This window comes from Cryptomeria japonica, chromosome 8 (genome assembly GCF_030272615.1).
Source record: "Cryptomeria japonica chromosome 8, Sugi_1.0, whole genome shotgun sequence".
In the NCBI taxonomy this organism is placed as follows: Eukaryota; Viridiplantae; Streptophyta; class Pinopsida; order Cupressales; family Cupressaceae; genus Cryptomeria; species Cryptomeria japonica.
Window position 1 is genome coordinate 406255434 of NC_081412.1, and position 24009 is coordinate 406279442.

Sequence of the window (24009 nt, forward strand, 5' to 3'; positions counted from 1 at the left end):
CTCAGCCCTATCCTTGATATTTTTGGCTAGATCTATTGGGTTTACCCCTCTTTAATGTAGTGGTTCCTAAGCCCAAAATTAGTGGTTTTCATACATCTAATTGTGGAAACCCTAATTATCATCATTACATACCAAAGATAATGTGCAAAGTGTTGATGCTAGACATTTCTGTAAGAAATCATTTCAAAATAGGTTAGTGAAAAATATGCTAAGGACATTAGTAAGGAGCTCTCTAAGGATGAAACTATTCAAGAACCATTAATTCCTTTAGTAATGGTATATCCACTAGTATTGATGGTCTCCCCATTGAATTTTATAGAGCCAATTATGATTGTATTGTAGAGGATGTTTTGGAGGTTTATTAAGAAGCATTATTGGTTATAATATAAATACAAGTGTGATCAAGTTGTTGCCTAAAGAAGGTGATAATTGTTTTATCAAGAAATAAAGACCTATCAACGTACTCAATGTCTCCTACAAAATTATTACTAAGCTCTTATCTCTAAGATTAATTGATGTTATAACATAAGTCATCTTTGTTGATGAGACTGAGTTCATTGAAATATATATTTTAAAATTTTTGATAACTATCTAAGAAGGTCTAAATTGGGTGAAATTTCTAGGCAAAATATCAATATGTTTCTCTTATACTTTGTAAAAACATATGATAGAGTTGAATGGGATTTTGTGATTGTTGTTATGGAAACTTTTGGTTTTCTTGATGTATTCTACAATTGTGTTATAATATGCCTCTAGTCAAAGTGATATTAAAAGTCTTTAACTAATTTGTTTTCTCTATAATGATCCATAAGGCAAGGTTGTCTCCTAGTCCTTGCTTTATTTCTTATTATTTGTGATGCCTTGCATTATATTTTGAAGACCAATTTACTTAGGCCTCGTGTCAAAGGTATTTGTTTACTTGATAATAATGAGTTGCCCAATGCTTAATTTGTAGATGAATTTTCTCTTTTTATTGAAATGAGTGAAGATAATTTAATAATGTTTTAGAAAGACTTACCTTATTTTGTAAATCTTCCAATGCAAAAATATTTAATAGTAAGTGTATTATTTTAAGATGGTATGATTCCCTCCTATGTGGCTCATTGGTAGGAATTGGTAGTGGGGAGTACCAAAGAAGATTGTTATATATTTGGGCATTCCAATCTTTGTAAATCCTTTTTTGAAAGAAATGTGGAGTTCGACGTTTAAGAAAATTGAAAAAAAAAATATTAAACGGTGTGCTCATTATCTTTCCTTGGTAGATAGAGTGCAATTTTGTCAAAATATTTTGAAAATATTTTGGGTTCCTATAACATTTACTATTCCTTTGCTTGGTTATTTGGTAGTTATCAAATCGATAATATTCATAAAATGCTTAGAATTTTTTTGTGGTTTGATGAAAAATCTAATAAAAAGAGGTATATTGTCGATTAGTCTTGGTGTTATTCATCCAAGCAATTGGGGGGTCTTGGACTTAAAGACCTTAAACTGCAAGAGAATTCTCTTATTGTGAAATGAATTTTGAAATCCTTTGATGGTAATGAGCTATGAAATGTTTTAGTAAGAAATAATATTAAAATCTCTAAGATAAAAAATAGAAAAAATTTCGATTACATTACATCCCACAATTTGTTGGTTGGAAAATTTTCAATTAAGTCATTTGGGTCAATTTTTTTGGTAGCATTTGAGGATTTAGGAAAGTGTTAAACACCATGTTGAGAATAAGGAGGCTCTTTTAGATTTGATAGTGTTTTCACTCCTCATAGGTCTATTTGGTAGAATCTAGAATGGAAAAAAATATACTTATTACTGTTACTCAAGCTTGTTCAAAATAATAATGGACCTTTAAGGGGATCAATGATTTTAAAGATATTGTTGTCAATGCTAGGGTTAAGGATTGGGATATTTGACAAGTCAAATTTAATATTTATAATATTAAAAATCTAGATCATAATTTGTTCTAAGAAAACCTTTCTATGATGTTAAGTTTCCTAGTTCGTTGAAGCTAAAAATTGAATTTTTGAAGAACTTCAAATGAGAAGATGGTTATGCTTTTTGAAGAAGCTCTACATTTTTCTTGCTTATACTAAGGAAATTATATCAAATTTTAATGTTAATTAGAGTCTTGATCAAAATAAAGATAAATAGTTCTATATCTTAAGAATTGTTTGGTCTTATGCGGTTGGGACTTAAAAAATTAATTTAGATGGTCGCTAATTCTTGAAAATATTCTTACTAATGTTGAGTTGACCTCTTTGGGCCCATTCTTGTCATAGTTTGTAGTTTATGTAACAAAGTTGAAAAATAAAGCATCTTTTATTTGCCTATATTTATGCCTACAAATTATGGTCTTCATTTTTAGGGGATTGTTTAGGGTGGGATGTCAACTTGATAGTTTTACTTGACATGAAATTCTTTTTCAAAACAACCCAATAGGGTTTGATTAGTCTTGACTAATGAAATTCCTTGGCATACCTAGAAAGTCAAGAATGAAGAGGGCTTTTAAGACAAAAGAAGATACCTTATTGAATCTCAATTGTTAGTTCTATTCTTTATATTTTGATATGGATTTTTGTGATCCTTGAGATTCTTAAATACATGTTATTAATCTGTTGGAGAAGGAAAAACTTACCTTAATGTACAAAATTGAGGTAAATAGCTTATTTTTTGCTCAAGGGTATAGGTCAGTTGAACGAGAAAGAGTTAGTAATACAAAGAAGCACAACATTAGTATGCATGAAAAAACTAAGACGATTAAATTTGCTAAAAATATTAAATATGAAGTATTTGCAAAATAGTTGGATTTTGATGACATTGTTGATCTTAAGGTTGACACTTTGAATGGAATATGTATCAACACAACAACAATTATAAACGTTGCTACGAGTAGTCAAGTGTTATCGTTTTTTTTATATATCTTGATATAAGTGTTTTATAATCACTTTTATTAGCCCTCTTAATAGTGTTTGTTGTTCATACAAATTGCATAGGCTTTGATAATGTTGTGTTAAACTTGAACAAGTATTGTTGTACCTAAGGTGAATTATCATCTCATATTGTACCTATTTCTTTTTAACTATCTCTAATATATAAAAAATGACCGCTAAGAAGAGAGTTTAGACCTATATATTAAATTTGAACTTGAGCATTCCAAAATCATTTTTACATTATTTCATTTTTATACCCACAAATTTAATCAAATAAATAAAAAAGGAAAAAACAAAATTTAAATGTAAACTCTAAATGGATGAAAATATGATTAAATTCTTTAATGACTTTAACATAAAATATACTATTTCTAAAGTAGTAATATAAAAAAAAAATCTTTATTCATAAGTTTTAAGTGTATCATCATAACTATAAAATGAAGGAAAGACAATCTTTTTTGAGTTATTTGGGTGGTATCTAATTTTATAAATATCTTGGTTTTTTAATGGAAATAACAATGAATCTTTTTTTTTGAGTTATTTGGGTGGTATCTAATTATATAAATATCTTGGTTTTCGTAATGAAAACAACAATAGATCATTTTATAGTCGTCATATGAAGTGATCTGTTTTCAGATCTATGAATAATTTACAATATATAAGATTGATACATAAATAGACACCTAACTGTATTTCTAAAACTTTTAAGAATTGATCTATAAAATCCTAAAAACATATTTTGAATCTATTATTAAAAAAATAAAGATTAAGATTGAAAAAAAAAGTAAATAAGTTTCTACTTGATCTTCCATAGATAAAGGTTACAAAATTAGTATAAGAAACAAGTCGCAATAAACTATTCTTTTATTCAAACCAGACATTCAAATTAAACATTAGTTTGTCAGTCAAAATAAGGGTATAAACCCTATGAGAGGGAATAGGTGCATTATTTGTCTTGTTCAAACCCACATTCCTTTGTGAAAAAATCATACACGAGCATTCAAATTTCAGACCCACACCCTTTGTAAGATAACCATAGAGAAGAGCATTTGGAACAACATTGGATCAGGTGAGCTTCTTAAAAAATGGGCAGAGACCATTTTACTAATAATTTCACTGGGCAGTCCCACACTGCCCATGTTTCCAAACATAAAATATCACATGTTATAGGTAGGCAGTTAGGTAGGACAATGGAATTTCAGCTTCACCAGATTGTTCCCATAAGATGCATACTTACAGACCGAATTCACAGATTTAATAGGGCACATATTTTCTATGTCCAATGGGAGGATACAGCTGCAGCACAGACGAAAACAACAGGTTCAGTGCGCCCGTACCATGGATAGGAATATACATAGCAGGGGCATCATTGATATGCCTGGGGGCAATTGGAGCCGACACTGTAGATGGCCTCCGCCACAGGAGGCTCTGGTTCCCTTGCAGGTTCTTCCCCATCAATTCCACCACTCTCACCCTGCTTTCCGTGGTTACCAAGCTGCCCCTGGACTTTTCATCGCCCATGCCGGCCGTTCAGGACCAGCTCACCAAACTAACAGGCACTGTCTTCATCTGCATCTTCATGTCCTTCTCCATGCCCTCCTTCGGCCTCATGCAGGATTCTGAGATTCTGTCCAATCTGGTGGCTCTCTTCATCTTTGTCTTTACGGTTGTGGGAAACATTTGTACCCAGCTGGTCACAGGGGTCATCTACACTTTCATGGCAGAGCACATAGTTGTGTTACTCTGTATGTTTTTTCTGCTTGGGCTCACCTGTTGCTCTGCCCTCGTGGTGGACACTACTAATGACATACTGAACAATCAATATGACTGCAAGGTGCCCACCAGGTTAGAGAGAGCTCAGATGGAGCATATAAAGGGGGATGTGGCGAAAGTGTGGCTGATGGCACACACCAGTAGTCCCCAATATGTCATGGCGCGCTCCGCCATGTCTAGTGCTGCAGGGGCTTTGACTTGTGTCTCTGTTTTGGTTCTTTTGCAGGCTGAGATTCGCTCTTTCTTTACCCATTTCTGCGAAGGGCATTCTGATTATCAGTGGGCTAATTGGCCCGTGGTTGTGTCTCAGACGGCTGTGGTCCTTGTGGGGAGTATTGCCCCGGCCTTGAGATGGTTCAATGCCACTGGGTATAGGAAATCCGGCGGGTTTGGAAATTGTAGAGAGGAATTCGGCGTGGAGAAATTCTGGGTGCAGAGATTGGAGGAGTGGAAGGATGATCCCCTGCCTGAGTATTGCTGGTATTTGAATCGCTCTGTGAAAAGGAGGCTTCACCTTTTCAGAAATGCGGTCTTGGACATCTGCATATCGTTTCAGAAAATTGCACTTCGGGTAGGGAGTTTTTTGTATGCTATTTTTCCCTACGAGTTTCAGATTAAGTACAAAACAACCAATTTGAGATCATTCCCTAATAGCAGTCAGGTCACTTTTGGACATTAATTAATATATTGATTAAATACAAAGCAACCAATTTGAGATCACTGCCTAATAGCAGTCAACAAAACTTTTGTAAGTAGTGGATTATAAGAATCATCATGAGCAGTATTTAGATATAATGAGAGTTAATTGGATCATTCACAAGGACAGGAGATTAATTCGTGTTAATTATATAGAACACAGTCGGATAAAATTAACAGTAAACTCGGCACATGAATTCCAATAACTCGGCATATAATTTGATACGTTGCAGAAACACCTCATATATAAAAATGGATTATTTATTTACAAATATAAATTTTAAAAAAACCAACCAAGAATCTTTATGTGAAACATATTCATTTAAATGATCTTCTAATTCATTTCAAAAGATCTCTGATAAGACTAAAATGTCTGATTAAAAACGTCCACTGCAGTATACACACCTCATATTATGATAGGGAGTTTTTTGTGCAGTATTTTTAATGAGTTTCAAATTGAATACAAAGCAACCAATTTGAGATCATTCCCTAATAGCAGACGTGCCATTTTTGGACACAAATTAATATATTTATTAAATACAAAGCAATCAATTTGAGATCATTGCCTAATAGCACTCAACAAAACTTTTATAAGTAGTGGTTTAAGAATCTCTTTCTCATCATCATGAGCAGTATTTAGATGTAATGAATGTTAATTGGATCATTCACAGCGTGAATAGATGAATTCATTCTTGTTAACTGTCTCTTATAGGACACTGTCTGAAAACTAGACAGTTGAATCCCAATAACTTGGCATAGTCAGATAAAATTAGTGAAAACTAAACAGTTGAATTCCAATAACTTGACATATAATTTAATACATTACAGAAACACCAAGTGGATTATTTATTTGCAAGAATAATTCACAAAAATCCAACCGAGAATCTTCATCTGACACATTTTCATTTAATTGATCTTGTAATTTATTTCAACAAGGATCTCAGGTAAGAGTAGAGTGTCTGAATTAAAAACAATACACTGTAGTATCCAGATACCTCATATTATGGTTGACCGTAAACAGTCTAAAATCTTCTGTAACACTTTCGTTTGATTTTACTCTTACATCTTTCAAGCTGGAGTTCAAAATATAATGCACCAGAATTCTAATTGAATTTAAGAGTAGATGTCTGAATTTAAAACTTCATTCTGTAGTATCCACATACCTCAGATTATGTTTGACTGAAAATCTAAAATCTTCGAGCACTTTCATTTGATTTGCCTCTTTCAAGCTGGACTTCAAACTATAATGCTACCAGTCCTTAAGATGAAGTCAAATGTAAGTGAAGTCTATTGAATTCCTCTGATATCATGCAAACTTTCTTTGGATTCCAGGTCAGTAAAACTGTTCGACTTGCATCGGCTTTGTTAGCATTTTTATATAGGACTATGCGTAACCTCTCTTGCACCAAGGGAGAAAGGGCAGTGAATGATATCGGATCCAGCCGAGACTTGAGGTTTCTGGATTGGAGGATTCAGGTGGGTTCTGTTTCTGATTCAAGCCAAGGGACTACTGAGGGGGGTATTCGATTCAATAATTACGTATTGCATCTAGACGGGGAGGATGACTTAGTGCTGTGGATGTCGAGCAGTGGTCACAAGGACATGGATCGATGGATGGAAACAGGGAAGAAGGAAGATTGTAGAGCATTGCTACAGTTGTTGTCTAAGTCAAGTGTGTGCGAAGGATTCAAGGGAATGCGCCTGTTTGAGAATGAAAATGTTCCCTCCGTTCCTCCATCCTCAGACATCCCTCCCAACTGCTGGATTCTACCTGCCATCACACTCATCACCCTTGCTATTTCTCTTACTCGATTTTATGGAGATCGAAATGAAATGATGCTAATGGGGTTTTCACAGAGTCTAAAACTTTTGAATTTTGTTGAGAATAATTTGGACTTCAGAGGTTTGTTGAATATGAGGAAGGCAGCGGCAATTGTGTGGTCAAGTATAGATCTCAAGAGAAAATGGTTGGATCATGACCTTGCCAATTTGCCTCTGAATACTAGCACCTGCAGCACTCCAGCTGTAGATGATCCTAGTTTAGCAACAGCTCTTCGAATAATTGAATGTCTAGCAGAAATTGGGAAAAAGCATGTCATGGCCTTCCAAAATGAATTAGTGTCAATGCACCCTAGACAATGGCCTCCAGAGGCTTTGGCGGGAAGCAGTCTTTACAGAATCAGCAAGACCATACTTGAATATAATCAATTTGGCACTATAGAAGAACTACTTCAGTGGATAGAGAGGACCTTGGCAGATGTTTTGGGTGCATGTCTTACAAATCTTCCATTTGCAATCTTCGTGGAATACGTCAGTGGAATGGTGACAGAGAGGGAAAAAAGAGTGAGAAATGCAGTGTTTATCTTGGGTAAAGCACAAAATTTGGAGGATGCTCTTCACTGGTCTTGTTTTGAGGAACCTGATGACGAAAATGCAAATGTTGATAGATGGCGTTCAGGGGAGGCAGACCCTTTTAACTCATATCACCATGAGAACTGCAAAATCCTTGCTCATAAGCAAGAAACAAGTCCAGTAGTAGAATGAGATCAGGCAGGATTTTACGAGGCTGGATGTTGTAACAAAATCCAAGTACTAAATTATATATGCATTTTTGGCCAGATTTTCAAGGAAGAAATCGGACACCAACCCCTTGATGATGTGAACAAACCTTTGATTACAAGAATTGGGTATTTAATACTTTTCCGTTATATGACTGCCAAGATATGGGTATATTATTGGTAGCATAAGTAAAATTTAAAAGACAGAGAGTCCAGACTTTTCCGACTTTGAGTGGAAAGAAATGTCTTTATAAACTTTTAGGATGATAGGAATTGATGAGCAAGCATCTTCTAACACTTCATTTACCTCTTGAATAAAGGATCACATGGATTTTGCTCCAGCATAACGAAGAACCGCTAAACAGAGATAGGATCAAGTGCTGAATGTCAAATCTTGATAAGTAGCCCCATCACCAAGTATTGCCTGCGAAGATAATTTTTATTCAGTTGTTAAGCTTCAAATTTTGGGAAAAATTATGAGGGTACGAGCAGCATGACATTTGTGTGCCCTGCATCATGGCAACAACATTTAGCAATGTATCCCTCTTCGTAACAGTAATAAAATTTTACCTTCAGGCCATTGGAGTTTTTACTTGGGAAGTCTGGTTTATGTTGATGCCATTTGCGCTTCTTTTTTCCTCTGCCTTTTTCGCTTGCTTATAACAATGCTGAAGAAAAAGTGTATGCAGTATACTAAGCTGATTGTTGGAATCTGCTCGGCTTGAGGGAAACCAGATTGCTGGTGGGGCTCTAAGGAATGTCCTTGCTGGGGCTGGTAGAATAAAGAGAAAACCCTGCTTAGGAACCCATCAAGGTCACTCCATTCCAGTCTCCGAAAATGCATGCACTGATGGGCAGGCTTTGATTCCTCATGCCCATCTGGGAGACTTTGAGATAAATTGTTGAAAGATGAATCAACTCATCTTGAAGTGAAATTTTAAAGAGGTCTTCAATGGAACAGAGGCAGCACCTACTCATTGATGGCCATTCACAAATTGAATTTCTCAAACCAACACCCACATTGTATTCTATCAAAACTCAAGGAAAAAGGCGGCACCCAACAAATCAAATCACAATCTTTTACACCTTCCACATCAAAATTTGGCTGTACTCTGAGACTTCCCTAAATTCTTGCACATTTCTCTTTTTCTCTCACAGATCAATTGCAGAGGACTGACAGCAATTTAATCTAAATATATGTATAACAATTGGCGTGTTGTTTCTTTCCTCTCAACAGAGAATGCTTTGTTTAGTAGAGAGAGACCAGTATGTTTTCATCCATTCCTTGCATTTCCTCTGGCTTTCTCTTTTCACCCAAGACTGCGAAATTTTTTTTGCAAAGCCATATTTTATATTAGTTTTGAGTAAATACATATGATTATCACAGCATTTCAAAAAATTCAAAAAACCTCTGTTCTTTGGATCACAGAGGGCCCTTCAAAAACAGAGCCTAGAAGCTTAGAGTTCAGCCATTCTTGAACCATTTGGGTTTTTAGTCTGGAATAATTAACATGGTATAAATCTGTTAAAGATCGACGGATCATATTCTGCCAAAATGATAGACGGCTGCCGGCAGCCGACTGCCGACTGCCTTTTTACCAGAACATCGTCTTGCCGAAAGATGTAAACTATTATTGTTTGGCATTTATATTAAAAGTTGTTTTGCTGGAAATATGTAAACTATTATTGTTTGGCATTTATATTAAAAGTTGTTTGCTTAAGTGACCAAGCAAAGCATAATTTGTAATTATAAAACTAGTGGTTGGACCTGAGAAAGGTCCAATTTGTACTGCCGATAGCAATTGATCAGATGAAGATGAAGAACATCATGCCTAAAAATGCACCTACATCATATCGAACTCTTATGCAAAATTGTTGGTAATAGATTTCAATCTTTTGATGAGAAATGGATGGTCATTTCTAGCCTGCTTAGAGACACGACCAATTACATCGTTTCTCTTACAGTTACATAAGTAGATGTTCTGAAATCTCTTGCAATTTCAATCTATGTTTACATCAGTGTGTTTATGCAGATTCAATCTTAATCATGTGGTAATTTTTAATTTCATAAGCATTTTTAGTTTCAGGTTATTTTTCTGCAACACTCTTTGAGTAGTTATTTTCTATGGTAGTATTTACATGGTTTCTATGAGCTCTCTTCTTGGTCTTTGGTTGTCATGGCCCTAGACTGGTACTAGCATTTTGGAAATTTATTTATCTTAGAAGCTTCACATTCTATATGCATGCATAATTTTAGTGGTGAAATCATCTTAGATCTTTCTTATGGCTGCATCAATTTTTCTTTATTTGTTGTTGATTAGGTTCGGATAGGGTGGCTTGATTTTGTATGTAAATTATTCATAGGGTAGATTTGCGGGTATCCTTTGCCTTGAACAGCTATGGATAGTGCTTTAGGGATACAAATATTTTTATAGATCAGAGTGTGAAAGTTACCAGTTCTTTTCCTTATCAATGCAAGGTTAATAGTTTGCAGGAGGAGCAGGATTTCTCCGTTCTACTAGCTCCCATGCATATCAAGATAGGGGGGAGCAGGATTTCTCAGGAATTTGAGAAATTGTAATGTTATATTTCATACATGGTTAAATCCACAATATGAGTGGATCGATTGTAACATTTTGATGTAAATTACTAGCTTAAGGCTGTATTTCCAGGATAGTATCCTTGGGCAAGACCGAAGGTTTTCTTAGTTCAGTTCTTTCCTATCGGTGCCTACACTGAACCGAACATATAATGTAATGTCTTTTATTAATAAATATTTTATACGTCTACGACCCGTTATCTATAAAAAAAAAGAGCCTAATCCTGGCTAATTTAATACATGCGATTATGAAGCATAAATAAATGTAGACAAAAAAATTGATCCTTTGTGTCCATACTTTGCCTTAGAATCTAAATAGTATACGCACTCTATGAAGGGTCAACTATATTTCTTTGTGCCTTTTTATATGGACATAGATTTGTCATGGGACTCACATTAATGATCTAGTTATATTTGTAGCATGCTCGTGTTATTTAAATCAAGGGATTCACCTATCCACTCTACTAATTGGACTAGAAATATTTATACATACCATTAGAGAGTTATCCTAAGTTGATCTCCACAAAAGGTGAATGATGGAAAATAATAAACTTTAATTGTGCAATTTCTCTAGAATGATTTGATGTAGAATTAAGTTCCTTTTAGGTACTAAAAAAGAAATATATCAGATATGTTAAATTTGTGAATGCAAATGATAGTCAATATTATTTGATAATGAAAATGATTGTGATTTGATGCCTTTAAAAACAAGTTCATAAGTGATGAGTTACATGAAATATCTATTTAGTTGGCCCTTGGTGAGAGAGCCATGTACATGTGAGTCGATTACAATTTAAACCTGAATTTTGAAAAGCTAGAGGTCAAATCTTTGGTTATAAGGTTGATCCCACATCTATAAAAATGAATAGGAACACGAAAAATGGCCAAATCAAGTGGATAAGAAAGTGTAAAGAGATAATTGCAATTATAGGTGTATCAAATAAGTAATATGAGTGAATATAACATGGTAAATGTATATGAATAAGCCACAATAAGTATATAGAAATATTCATATATCTTTGGGAAAGTAAAGATCAAGGAAATGAGCTCAACTTTATATAGTAGGATTATAACATTTATCTATGATAGTAAACACAAAATGAAAATTTGAAATGGCATTTTGTAAAATTCACAATTTCAATAATACTATATGTTCTCAGACAATGAAAAACACACTTTCAACCCATAAATTAAATATTAATATTTGTGAGAATAATACATAAATAGTTAAGAAGAATTTCTTAATCCATGATTAAATTTCAACTTTTAATCCTAATTATATAGTTTTTTTATCAAAACAATTGAATCCGCAGATATCTTAAATACATCTATGTCTAAAACAATAAAATGATAATGAGAAAAATCAATTCAGAATTCTTTTAAAAATAATATATTTATTATTTTGATGTATAAATAACTATGATATTTAAAAGAAAAGACTATGCCTTTTCATTAACAAACTCATACCTTTGCACTGGGAAATGGCTATCCAGTCATTCGGATGCATCATGACATTCATTATTGCATGTTACATAACTGAAGTCTTGACTTCTCTTCCATGAAGACTCTCGTTATTCATTCGAGATTGTACAATGAAGAAACTACAAATGATCCTTATATGAAAAATCAAAATTTGTATGATGTAACATCTAACCAAATACATCCTGATGACTGGATAGCATTCCCCAAAAGAACGATGTACGATACACTGTAGGTTTCAGCAATCGCCATTGTCTATGAGCCTCAAGATTACAAACAACGTGGAAAACTTTGTGTTTCATGCCCAAACCAAAAAGAAGATGCATTGAAAATTTTAATGAAATACCTATTCATTTAAAAAAATGGTTTTCAACAAGATTGCAGAGGAAATTGCTAAGGTAGCAATTACCAAAAAGGTGAATGTTCTAGAAAATGATTCTCGAAATGCTAAAGAGTCTGAGATCTGTTCTTTTATTATAGAATTCTTGGTAGCAGTTAGAAGTGATTTTGTCAAACCAAAATCAGAATTTTTTTTTGGCGCAGGCCAATATGGGGAACTCTTTAAGTCTAGTAGAAACGATCCAGTGACTGCCATATTGTTAGTTTCAACGTCTCTTTTTTTAACACATATGGGAAAATTTTGGAGAGAAACAGTCCACAATCATAGTAGGTGGAAGTGTTCAAAAACACAAATCTCCAAAGAGGAAACTATTTACAACTATGCAATTCCAATCCGCAGATAACAATGCCCTGAATGTGTGCAATACACTGCAAAACAATAGAAAAATACATTGACCCAATATCCTTTGGAAACGAACGAACCGTCTTTTGATGAACCGTGAAATTTTCCGGCCGGCAAAAAAAATTCCGGCGTGAGACAATTCCGGTGGGAGGCTTTCCCACAAGGAATTGCCTATCGACAAATTATTTTTATGAAACAATATATTATCATAATTATTTTTTCAGAATACTTATAATCTTGTAAGAGTGAAATTAGCATATCTAATAAATTTACTTTCATTTTGGACTTATTTGTTCTAAGAGTGTAGATGAATGCAATATTTTTCATCATTATCCATTTTTAAGGATTAGTCTTGATGGTTAGTCCGTCTATTTATAGGCTAATGTTTTCATTTAACTCATTAATTTGTTTTGAAAATCATGTCAAAATTTTTAATTTATTCTTTATTTTGATTTTTTATTAAAATCATTTTTCTCTTCATTTTTGTATTTTAAGGAAAAATATTAGAATGGTTTTTCAATGTTTTGTATAAGATAACATTGATTTTTATTTTATATTCATTCTTATCCTTATCCTTATCCTTAGAATTCAAAAGCAAGAGGAAATTAAAATATTGGAATGATTTTCTAATGTTTTGTAGATTATGATATTGATTTTTATTTCATATTCAATCTTATTCTTATCTATAGAATTCAAAAGCAAGAAGAAATTAAAATATTGAAATGGTTTTATAATGTTTTGTAGATTATGATATTGATTTTTATTTTGTATTCATTCTTATTCTTATCCTTAAAATTCAAAAGCAAGAAGAAATTTTAGTTTACTAAGAATTATTCTTGCGAAAGGAAGGGCTGCAATTTACTGTGTAAGTTTTAGATGTTGTTAAAAGATTAATACCTTTCAATTGATTGTAATGTTTTTTTTTAATGGATTATAATGTTTTATTTATTTTCTCTTCAAACATAAAGTTTTCTCATGCTACAAAAAACATCTTGCAGTTGAAACAACTTCATGCAAAACTTCAGATAAATATCATTATTTGCACAACACAATCTTCACGTTAGTCACTTGCAATCGACTGATTTTTTAATTTTTGGAACAATAAATATTTTGTTTTGGGAGACACGGTTTTATTTTCAGATATTAATTTCAAAGTAAGCATTTTCTATGTTAATACTCCTATTGAAGTTGAGGTCTCCAATTACCAAATAAGATTCAGATTATGTCAGTCTTTGCATTTTCAATTTCATTTTTTAATGGTCAAGTGAGATAATTATGAAACTTGACTCTGGTTTTTGAATTTTACTCTCACATGCCTGTTCAATGTTATGAGGAAATTGAAGTAATGATAGGGGTCTTTGATTTATGAATCAAATTATATTGATCTAAGTATTTCATGCCTTATAAATTTCCTTTATATCTACGCTAGATTATATCGAAATTAAATTAATGATATCAGTATCTTGCTTGAATGTCCAAGAACACAATTTTGATTGTCCATGTGAGTCTCTTAGAATGTCCAAGCAAGATGATGCTGAAATTTAAGTAATCATGCCATTCTATGCTTTGTGAAATTCAACTAATTCTAGTAGCCTTGGCAGAATCTTCCCTTTAAATGTCCAAGTAAGATTGTAATGAAATTGCACTAACAAGCATATTCTTTTCCCTATAAATTATGGTACCACTCTTGTATCTTAGGGATGTAGCTCTTAATAATACCAAGAAGTAGAATGACAAACTTTTAGATAAAACCCAAATTTAAGTTGTAGTTCATGTACACTTTCAACATTAAAATCCCAACACACACAATATATTCCAACTAACCAAAGTTTATCTTAAACTTTTTCCCAATTTGATGGATAGGATTTAAATCATTGATAAGAATTCTTATTAAAGAGATGAATATCTTGGTTTTATCTAGATGTAACCATTTATTCATCAATCATATAATATGCTATTTTTTCAATTAGAAAAAACATATTAAAATAGATTTATTTTTTTAATTTAATAAATATTTTTTTCTTTACTTAAATAGAAATATTGTTTTAAAATTTGTTTGTTAAAAAAATTAGAATGTTTTTTTATTTAGCATATATTTATTTTCTTTATTATGCCGAGAAAAGAGATGTAAGATTCTCCCTCAATAAAAATCAAAGTCATTTAAGTTGACCTGCATTTGGAGGTCAACAAATTTGTCAATAAAAAGTATTCTATATTAAACTAATATAAATTTCCTTAAAAAATTATATCTTTAGTTTATTTTTAAATTTTATGTTTCATGGAATTTCTTTAAACTATAAAGAAAATCACTTATTTTTTTAAAAGAGAATAAAAAATCATTGATTACACATTAGGTAATTATTCATTATGCTATTCATTCTAAGATATAGAATTGCAAATGCATTTAATCAGTGTACCAATTGCATTTTCTAAAGATTTTGTGGTTCTCTCTTTTGGAGCTATTATCACAGTTTTTACACCAGTCCAAGTTAGCATGATGTTCAATATTCTTTTCTGCACTCTTATGAAAAAACTATGTCTTAAATTGCCATAAAATCATATTTGATGTCGTTTTAATGCAAGTTGTTTTGCCATGCCTCCATAATCAATTTTTTAAGTTGTATACAAAGACAAAAGAAAAAAGTTAGAAATCTGATCATTTGCATATATAATAAATCAATAAGATTTATGTCAAAATTATAGAATAACAATATTATTATAATTTATGTTTAATAAATGATTTTTCCAAGACTACTATGATACTATCACATCAATTACATTAAACAATTCTTTCCCATAATTTTTGTTTAGCAGAATGAAAGTTTCTATATTTTATCTAAAGTGATGATAAATCATTTCTATATAGAATGTAATTTTGTTTATAGAATATAGATACAAAGTTTCTATATTTTACTCTATAAAATAGTTAAGAAATCATAATAAAATCACTTTCTTATTAGAATTTAAAAAGAATATAGAATGGAGGGTTTCATATTTTATTAAATAGATAGGAAGTGATATAACAAAATCATTTTAATAATAGAAAGTAATTTTGTACTAATAAATTGAAAGGATTTTTTATTTTATACCATAAAATATTGAGGAAATGAAAATATAATTATTTTCATAATAAATTAATAATTTAAATAAACAATTTTAAGGTATATAAACAATAAGATGAACAATCAAAGATTAAGCCATTTACACAGTTTGAAATTTGGTAATTTTAGTATTGGAACAATTAGTTATAAGTTAAAGAACTTTAATATTAAATGATCACCTTATTTTATTTAAAGACCAAAATTGTTAAGTGTTATTTCCATAGATTGAAAACAAAAAGGTTAAAAAAATTATTTCAACTCCAACGATTATAAAGTTTAAGATTACCAAATAAAATTATTCTATGTATATAAGGGATATTTTAAGAATGTCATTTAATTAAAATTAATGTTATTATTAGGCCTTGTGTTGTGCCATAGCAACAAAACTAATTTGTTTCCATATATTGAATTAGTAAGGAATGGTTGTCACGAATTCACCCTTGAGAATGACTTGCACATAGATTCCTAACCTTATTGATTTCTAATCCTCAAGGGGGTGCAAAGGGGTTTCTATGACCCCACACATTTTACTTTAGTTAAACATTGAATAGTTTATATTTCAATTGTCTGGGCATCATGTCATAAGTTTGAACCTCTCATACTAAAAGAGATATAGGGCTTGTGCAAATTTTTAGCACATCCAAAGATCTTGGGAATTGATTTTGACGATTTCATAGAGTTACGACTTACAAATATTAAAAGCATCCCAGGTTACATTAAGGTAAATGACATATGGATCTTTACAATCATTCAAATTTACAATAAATGCATCAAAATTGTTAACTTTAGTTAAGTTTATGTTTTTTGTTTCTTTGTTCTGACAGTTTTTGTATAACAATTTCTAACTGTTCAAACTATTGGCCACCACTCTTATTTATGTTATGTGCTACAACTTTATTTTTGAATTATACAAAGTTTTATTTTCTATTTTTGCCATTCTATTTACATTTTCAATCCTGATATGGAATGAAAATGCCATGTAAATTAGCACACTACCTATTTGAGAAAGTTATCATAGCTATGCTCTCTATGGAATATCCCTCTTGAAAAAAGAAAACCTACATCATAGGGAAAACCATTTTCTTCACATGTTGAGAAAATGCTTGATTTCAAAACTTCCTAATCGAAAAGTTTAAAATCGTAAAAATCATTTTAGTTTAGAAAATTCTTGATCACCAATCACTATTTTTTTCTAGGATCAAAACATTGTTCTTTCTTCATAAAAATGACATTAGTGAACTACAACTGCCATTTATCAAATCTCGACATGGATAAACTTTCTTCAACGGCCAACCTGTGTAAGAGATCAATATCACTGATTTTTTTGAGAGGAATACTAGATAGATGAGAAACATGGAGATGTCGTTATAACATTTAACACGAGCACGACCAAGCTTTGTAAAATTTCCCATTCGATTTTATTTTATTATTTACTGATACTAGAGTAGAATTTGAGACCTAAATCACATAGTTATCTAATACAACCTAGAAATAGGAGTGCCACAAAATAGAACTTAATCTTAAAGAACTAGCTTTTCCTTTTAGTTATTTCTTTATTTTGTATGTTTTCTTATTGTGCTTAGTTTTGCAAATAGTAGTAGTTCTTTCTTGTTCTTAATATTTCATAATTAGGGAGTTACCAATTGTGTCTCAATATAATTTAGATTTTTTTAACAACACTTATGCAATTTTCTTGTTGTGAAAGTTGAATAAATACATTTTAAGAGATGCCAGTATGATGATATAAGAATAACTGTTTGTCATCTCTTCCATCTATTTGATGTTTAGTTTTGTGTCTTATACAAAACCTTGATGTACGTCTGGAATACTTGGAATTTAAAAAACAAATCACATCTCATTCTACTATACTTTATTCAAGTTATGTTTCTAGAAGCTTGATTTTACAATGAAATATCCAAATTGTGTTTCAAAAAATGAAGTGCGGTAGAATGCACAAATTTTAGTTCCAATTGTTTACTTTCTATTATGGTTTTGTAGTATCCTTTCATGGTATTGTAACACATAAGTGCATATTGATGACTTGGTAGTGAATCAAGATAATTAGAGGCGAGATCTGGTTTTAAATATCTGTCTGTGGTTGGATATCCATTGAAACGTTTACAATTGATTTTTTTGGGTTTGTTGTAGTACCCCTCCTCGATCAGACTCTTTTTGTATGTTTTTGATTGACTTTAGTGGAACATTATTGTATATTGATTCAGATTTTATGCAATGTTATTTCATGCTTTATCTGGATTTGTGGTGTATGATTTTATGCAGTATCTCAGTGCTTATGATTAATGTTATTTTATGGATCATTATCATGGACCGACAATCTTACCTTATATGTGTGATGTGTTATTTATGTGTTGCGTGTTTGCATGTGTATGGGGGTACGAGGAGATGATTTTCCTTCACTCACTTCGGTGAGACAAGAAACGTCATGATTCTCCTTCATCGATGTGTGTGTCATATATATATATATATGCACGTGTGGTTCTTTGGTGCAGGACATTGTAGGTAAGAGTACCAGGTAGGTACGGGGTATTGACTCCACCTGGTTTCACAGGTCTAAGCATGCCTTATATGTCCGATGGGAGTGGAGGAGATAGTTGTTGGACCCTAACTTGACCTGCAGTTACACTCATGTGAGTGTTGTCAGTCGGTTGTCTTTCCCGTTTGGCTGGTATGCGAGTCATAGTGCTTTGGTTTCGTCATTTGTGAGTTGTCATTTGATCATTCTCCGTCTTGCATATTTTCCTTCATCTGAATGGTTATTTAATTAAATGGATGATGCTATCTTATGTTGGCGTAATTAGTTAATTATTATGCTTTGAGGTTATTGATTTAATTAAATTAATGATTTGTCAGATTAAATGGTTAAATGACTTATTTCATTGTGTAAAGTGCATTAATATATATTGTGGAAGGAAACACATAATTGCCTAAGCCATTTAAATGTTAAATGATTATGTTGAAGGAAAGTATTATAGAAAATAGAAAATAAATTAAAAAGCTTTTCTTTTTACCTTTCCAATTGACTTTTTCATTTTATTGTTGGAAAAGAATTGTTTTTAGAAAAGAGTAAATCTGATTGCTTTTTACTTTTAAAATAATTTAATGTGATTGGTGGAGAAAAATTTCAACTTAGAAAGTTTAGGTTGAAATTATTTTCCCCATATATTCTTGGAAATTCATGGGAAGGGAAGGCATAAAAATTGGGAAGAGAAATTTGGAAAAACATTCTGGAAGAGGAGCTGGAATTTGATTTGGTTTGCAAGGACTGGGATTCTTCCACCATTTTGCTTCTAGGTTGCTTTAAGGTTGGATAATCTCTTCTTGTTTTGAAATTTAAATTTGATTGTTCAGTTGCTTCCTATATATGAAAGAAAATGCAAATCTTCATGTAGAATCTTGTGGAATGATTGGAATGGAAGAAGTAATGCCTATTATTGTTGATTTTATAAAGCTTATTGTTGTCACTGGGATTTGCACCCGATGCAAGCTTGAAATTCCCGCAATCCAGTGACACATTGGACTGCTCTAAGGCTGTGGGTATCCTATTATGAGAGCAGACCTCTAGATTATAGGTTGACTTCCTATTTGATCACCTAATAATAACTTGAAGTTGACTTGGAAAAGGGATAGAAGGATATGCATAAAATGAAACTATTGCTAAAAAGGTGATCCACCAATGATTGAAATGATATAAAATGCTTACAAACTCACAAAAAATGCTCAAGTATTGAAGCTATACAATCTCACAACTCTGCTACTTATGCCTGCAAAAGCGATTCTTATGAAAGGCTCTGACTTTCTAATGTATACAAAAAGGAGAACAATGAGGTTCTCACAGTTTTGATGCAAAAGAACGAAAACACTAACATAGACCTACACTATGACATAACATTCTTAGCATTCAACTTTGAAGGAATATGATGAAACAAAATGATAAAACAATATTTTACCATAAAATTCACAAACAACAGTTGAAAAACTGAGAATAATAAGAAGGAAAAACAACTTCTTTATTGAGAATCAAGAACTATCTGCATTCCAAATCTGTAGAACTGCTTACAAAAATCTGAATATTACTCATGAGAAATCTGAAAATACTCATAAGTAATGAGTTACAAGAGCAAGGATCTTTGTTGCTGAACAAGTACCAACTCTAGAACTAGAGAACTAAGTGACAAAAAGTCCGTTATACAAGTAAGCTTTCAAAATTCAAAAATGAATTTTGGCTCCCAAAAATATGTGTTGTCATCTCTCCACCAAATCAGGACTCTAACTGAAAGAAAAACTCCTCCAAAACTGATGACTTCTCGTCATTTCGCACTGAGGTCACCTGGATGCTACTAATTACCTGACCATTTGATTTAACCACCTACATTAACCGTTAGCACATGACAGATTAACATTCAACCGTCGGGACTGTTGATGACTTGTCGCTATGTCGTGAGGATTAACATTCAAGCACATTTTCACTGCGGTACAATGACACCCACTAGATCTTTAGGAACCTGTTCACTTTTTAACCACTTTACCTTCAAAACGGGCCCAATTTTGAGTCACTCGTCTACAGATAGTTTACAACTTGCACACCTTCTTATCGGGTTATCAGCGTAGCATCAAAATACTCCCGCCGATATCCGATGGCGTGCTCCCAACAGTATGCTTTCCTATCGGGTTATCGAGCAGCACAAAAACTAGTCTTGCCGATACTTGATAGCTCCAATTTGAACTTACTCTGACTCGCTCCAATCCGCTGGCGACCTCATCAGGATATCGGAGTAGGTGGAAAATACTTCCGCTGATATCTGATAGCTCCTTTTCGGCCTTATGCAAACTAATCAAGCATCGGGGTAGGTGGAACTGGTTGTTCCGATAGCCGATGGTATCACTACACATGCTGACTTCCGATGGCCGATGACAACTTTCCGCACTCCGCCACGTGGTACCCCCTGATTGGCTCTAGATCCAATTGGGCGCCATCTTAACCACCACATCATCAGTCGCTAATCTGCGATGACTAACGAGCGATCATCTTCCCATTGTGGAACAACGATGGCCATTGGATCGGCTCAAACTTGCTCAACTGTTAAAACTTGAGCCGCTCACCTTTTTCGTACGTGCTTTGTCACCATGTCATGGTGAGTATTCGACGATTATCTACCCATCGCGACATAGCAAGAGACATCGGATCTTTCTTGATAACCATTGATATTCCTTGATCTACTCGACCTTCAACCTCTCTAAGTGGCTCTCTCTTATGCCACGGTGTCACCATATGTCAGCCACTGGTTCGCTCATGAGATCAGCTTGTCTCACCACTTGGCCCTACCACTGGACTTGGTCTGCCTTGGTTCTTCATCTAGTTTCTACCACGTGGCGCATCCTCATTCATCCTAAGCTCACCTGGACGACCACCTCAACTGCCACCTCGCTAGTCGCTATGTCACTGGAGATGACCAACGAGCATCTTCATCTTGCGGTATAGTGACGGTCGTTGATCTGCCCTCAAACTACTCGACCTTTAGCACTTGAGCCGCTCACCTTTTTTGCACGTGATTTGTCTTCAAGTCGTAGAGATAATTGGCGAACTTCTTTCTATCGCGATATAGCGACCACCGTTAGATCTCTCGCATCATCATTCGATCTTCCTTGATCTACTCGATCATTAACCCCAACTGATTTGCTCCCCTCTATCGTGTGTCACCATGTGGCACCCCCTAATTGGCTCTGGATCCACCTAGGCACCACCTGTTTGTCGGGCCTGCTACGCGTTAGCTTACGGCCCACTCGCAGATCCACCCGGACCGCCATGTCGCCTTTGGTTCTGTTGTATATCATTCTTTTGGCCAAACTACTCCCTCGGTGAGTTGTTTACAAGTCTCATCGAACTCGCAATTTCATCGATTCCTTTATTTTATCGGCAAGAACAGTTCTGATTTCTTCAATATATCCTATGTCGATGGAACTGAGCCTTCGGCGAAACCTTTTAGAGATTCATCGCGGCCAAGGTCTACTCGATAAGTCACCCTTTGGTGACATGCCACCTATTCTGTCGCATCATCACCACTAGACCTTCCATCTCTTCGTCTATTCGTGCCACATCACTAGCCACTGGACCGCCACCTCACTAGTTGCCAAGTCGTGATGTTATCTGATGAGCATCTAACCATTGCGATAGCCATTAGATCACCACGATTTGCGTCTGATCTGCCCAACTTGCTCAACCTTTAGCCTCTTCCTGCCAGTCGGTCACAAAATTTGGACGCCTTGAGATGAGCACGCATGCAGGGGCCCACTACTTCTTTAATCGGCCAATTGCCAAAAGCACATAAGCTTTGACACTAAGGATAAATGTGACTTTGGTTTTAAATACAAAAATGCTCCTCCCCACAACCAATGTGGGATAAATGTTCTTCATGCCTGGCGACTGAAACTGCTAGATCTTTCTCTAGCCTTTTAAAACCCTCTTTGGTGCCCAAGTAAAAAATTTACACAGACCGATTGCATTTGCTCTAAGTTTCTTTTGGCCTTTCCGAACAGCCACGCCAAACCTGAAAGTGCAATGGAGCATGAATATCTATGTGATCTGTTTATCTTTGTAACACCCATCTCAATCAACATGTTGGGCTCAACCCTCGTGGGAGCCACATTTTAACCCACATGTTGTATTTTACTTTTCTTGTATCTGCACATGAAGCAAACAACTTAGACAAAAACAATGCACATATGATTTCTTGCTGATGATTTGATGGTTGACCTGATATTTACTGATTTGCTTGGCATACTAGTTGTTGTGATGCACATGAGGGATGGCTAGTATGCTTTCAGATGCATGTGTGTATAATGGATGATGATTCTCATTTCTCTAACACATTTTCTCAAACGCAGGCACTCAGGGGCATTGAGGAGGCAACACACCAGATGCAAGCTGGGCCAAGGGCTTATAGATGTACACAACAATTTAAAGAGGGCTCGTCATTCAGGCAATGACGAGTCACCCTTCTTTATTTTGCATTTACTTTAATGTTTTGTATCTGCAAATGTATAGTGTGCTCCTTATTTACACCACATCAGTCAGTCTCACGGCTTGTGTGAGACATTGTATATTCATCAATAAGAGATTAGTTTTCTCAAAAAATTGTTTTCCCTCTATTTCATATGCATCTAAAAAATGAAACATGATATTGTAATATTATGTCTTTTTTCTCAAATAATCATGAATACAATTTAGTAGAATGAAAAATGCACCTTCTTGCTCATGTGTAAAATATCATAGCTCTACTTGATTGAGCTAGTAGTGAAATAGGTAACATTTTTGGTGACATCTACTATATGTTTTCCTAATAAACATCTTGACCAACTCCGTAACTCTATCTATTGGGCATAGAGTCACCGAAACTTGTAGAAAACTGAAAACACAACTGACACAGTAGGAACTTTGAAAACTGCTCAAAACTTGTCCAACTTAATTGTTTATAGGTATGTGGCTTGTGACAGTAAGCTGGAACAACTTTCTATCATGAATGATATGGTTGTAATCAATGAAATAAGACAGGGTAACAACAAAAGAACTCTGAAAAACTCTACTGCGATAATTTATTGCAGCTATATGAGGGAGATGCCTTTTGTGTGTGACATGAGATAAAAATACTCCTTGTCTCATATAATGGACATCTCTCTTCTATAGCTTCGATGGATTGCTGAAGTATAACTCTTATTACTCCTTCAGAACTGTGCACTAGGTACTTAGGGAAAACAAAACTACAAACTGACCTATTGTGAAAAGCACTGATTACCACTAGAAAAACTAAAATATGTACAAATTTTAGGCATACCTCAAAAGAAATGCTTGAGGTGAATCCCATTGACTGGGATTGGTTCAACTTCACCATCCAACTTAGATAGTTGGAAGGCATTGTGATGCTTGCACTCATAAATCATATAAGGCCCACTCCAAAAAGCATCAAACTTTGTATGCTTGCCTGGCCTACTCTTGAATGCATCCCATTTCAGGACAATGTCACCTTCCTTGAACACTCTAGGAGAAGCCCTCTTATCAAAAGATCTTTTCATTTGAGCTTGGTGATGCTCAATTTGCCTCATTGCCTCATTTCTAACT

The 24009-nt window shown here is 33.7% G+C and overlaps 1 protein-coding gene across 2 annotated transcripts in view; it reads left to right on the forward strand.

Annotated features, from left to right (window-relative positions):
• The first annotated feature begins 3839 nt into the window (after positions 1-3839).
• LOC131079473 (uncharacterized) overlaps positions 3840-24009 on the forward strand; it is a 71346-nt gene continuing 51176 nt past the window's right edge. The window contains exons 1-2 of one of the 2 annotated variants that reach the window (XM_059209915.1): positions 3840-5271; positions 6729-7946. In XM_059209915.1, coding sequence (XP_059065898.1) covers positions 4210-5271; positions 6729-7940 — 2274 coding nt within the window. In that variant the 5' untranslated portion in view covers positions 3840-4209 and the 3' untranslated portion in view covers positions 7941-7946. Of the gene's footprint in view, positions 5272-6728; positions 8547-24009 lie in introns of those variants that run through there. The other variant, XM_058017438.2, reaches the window with a different exon arrangement.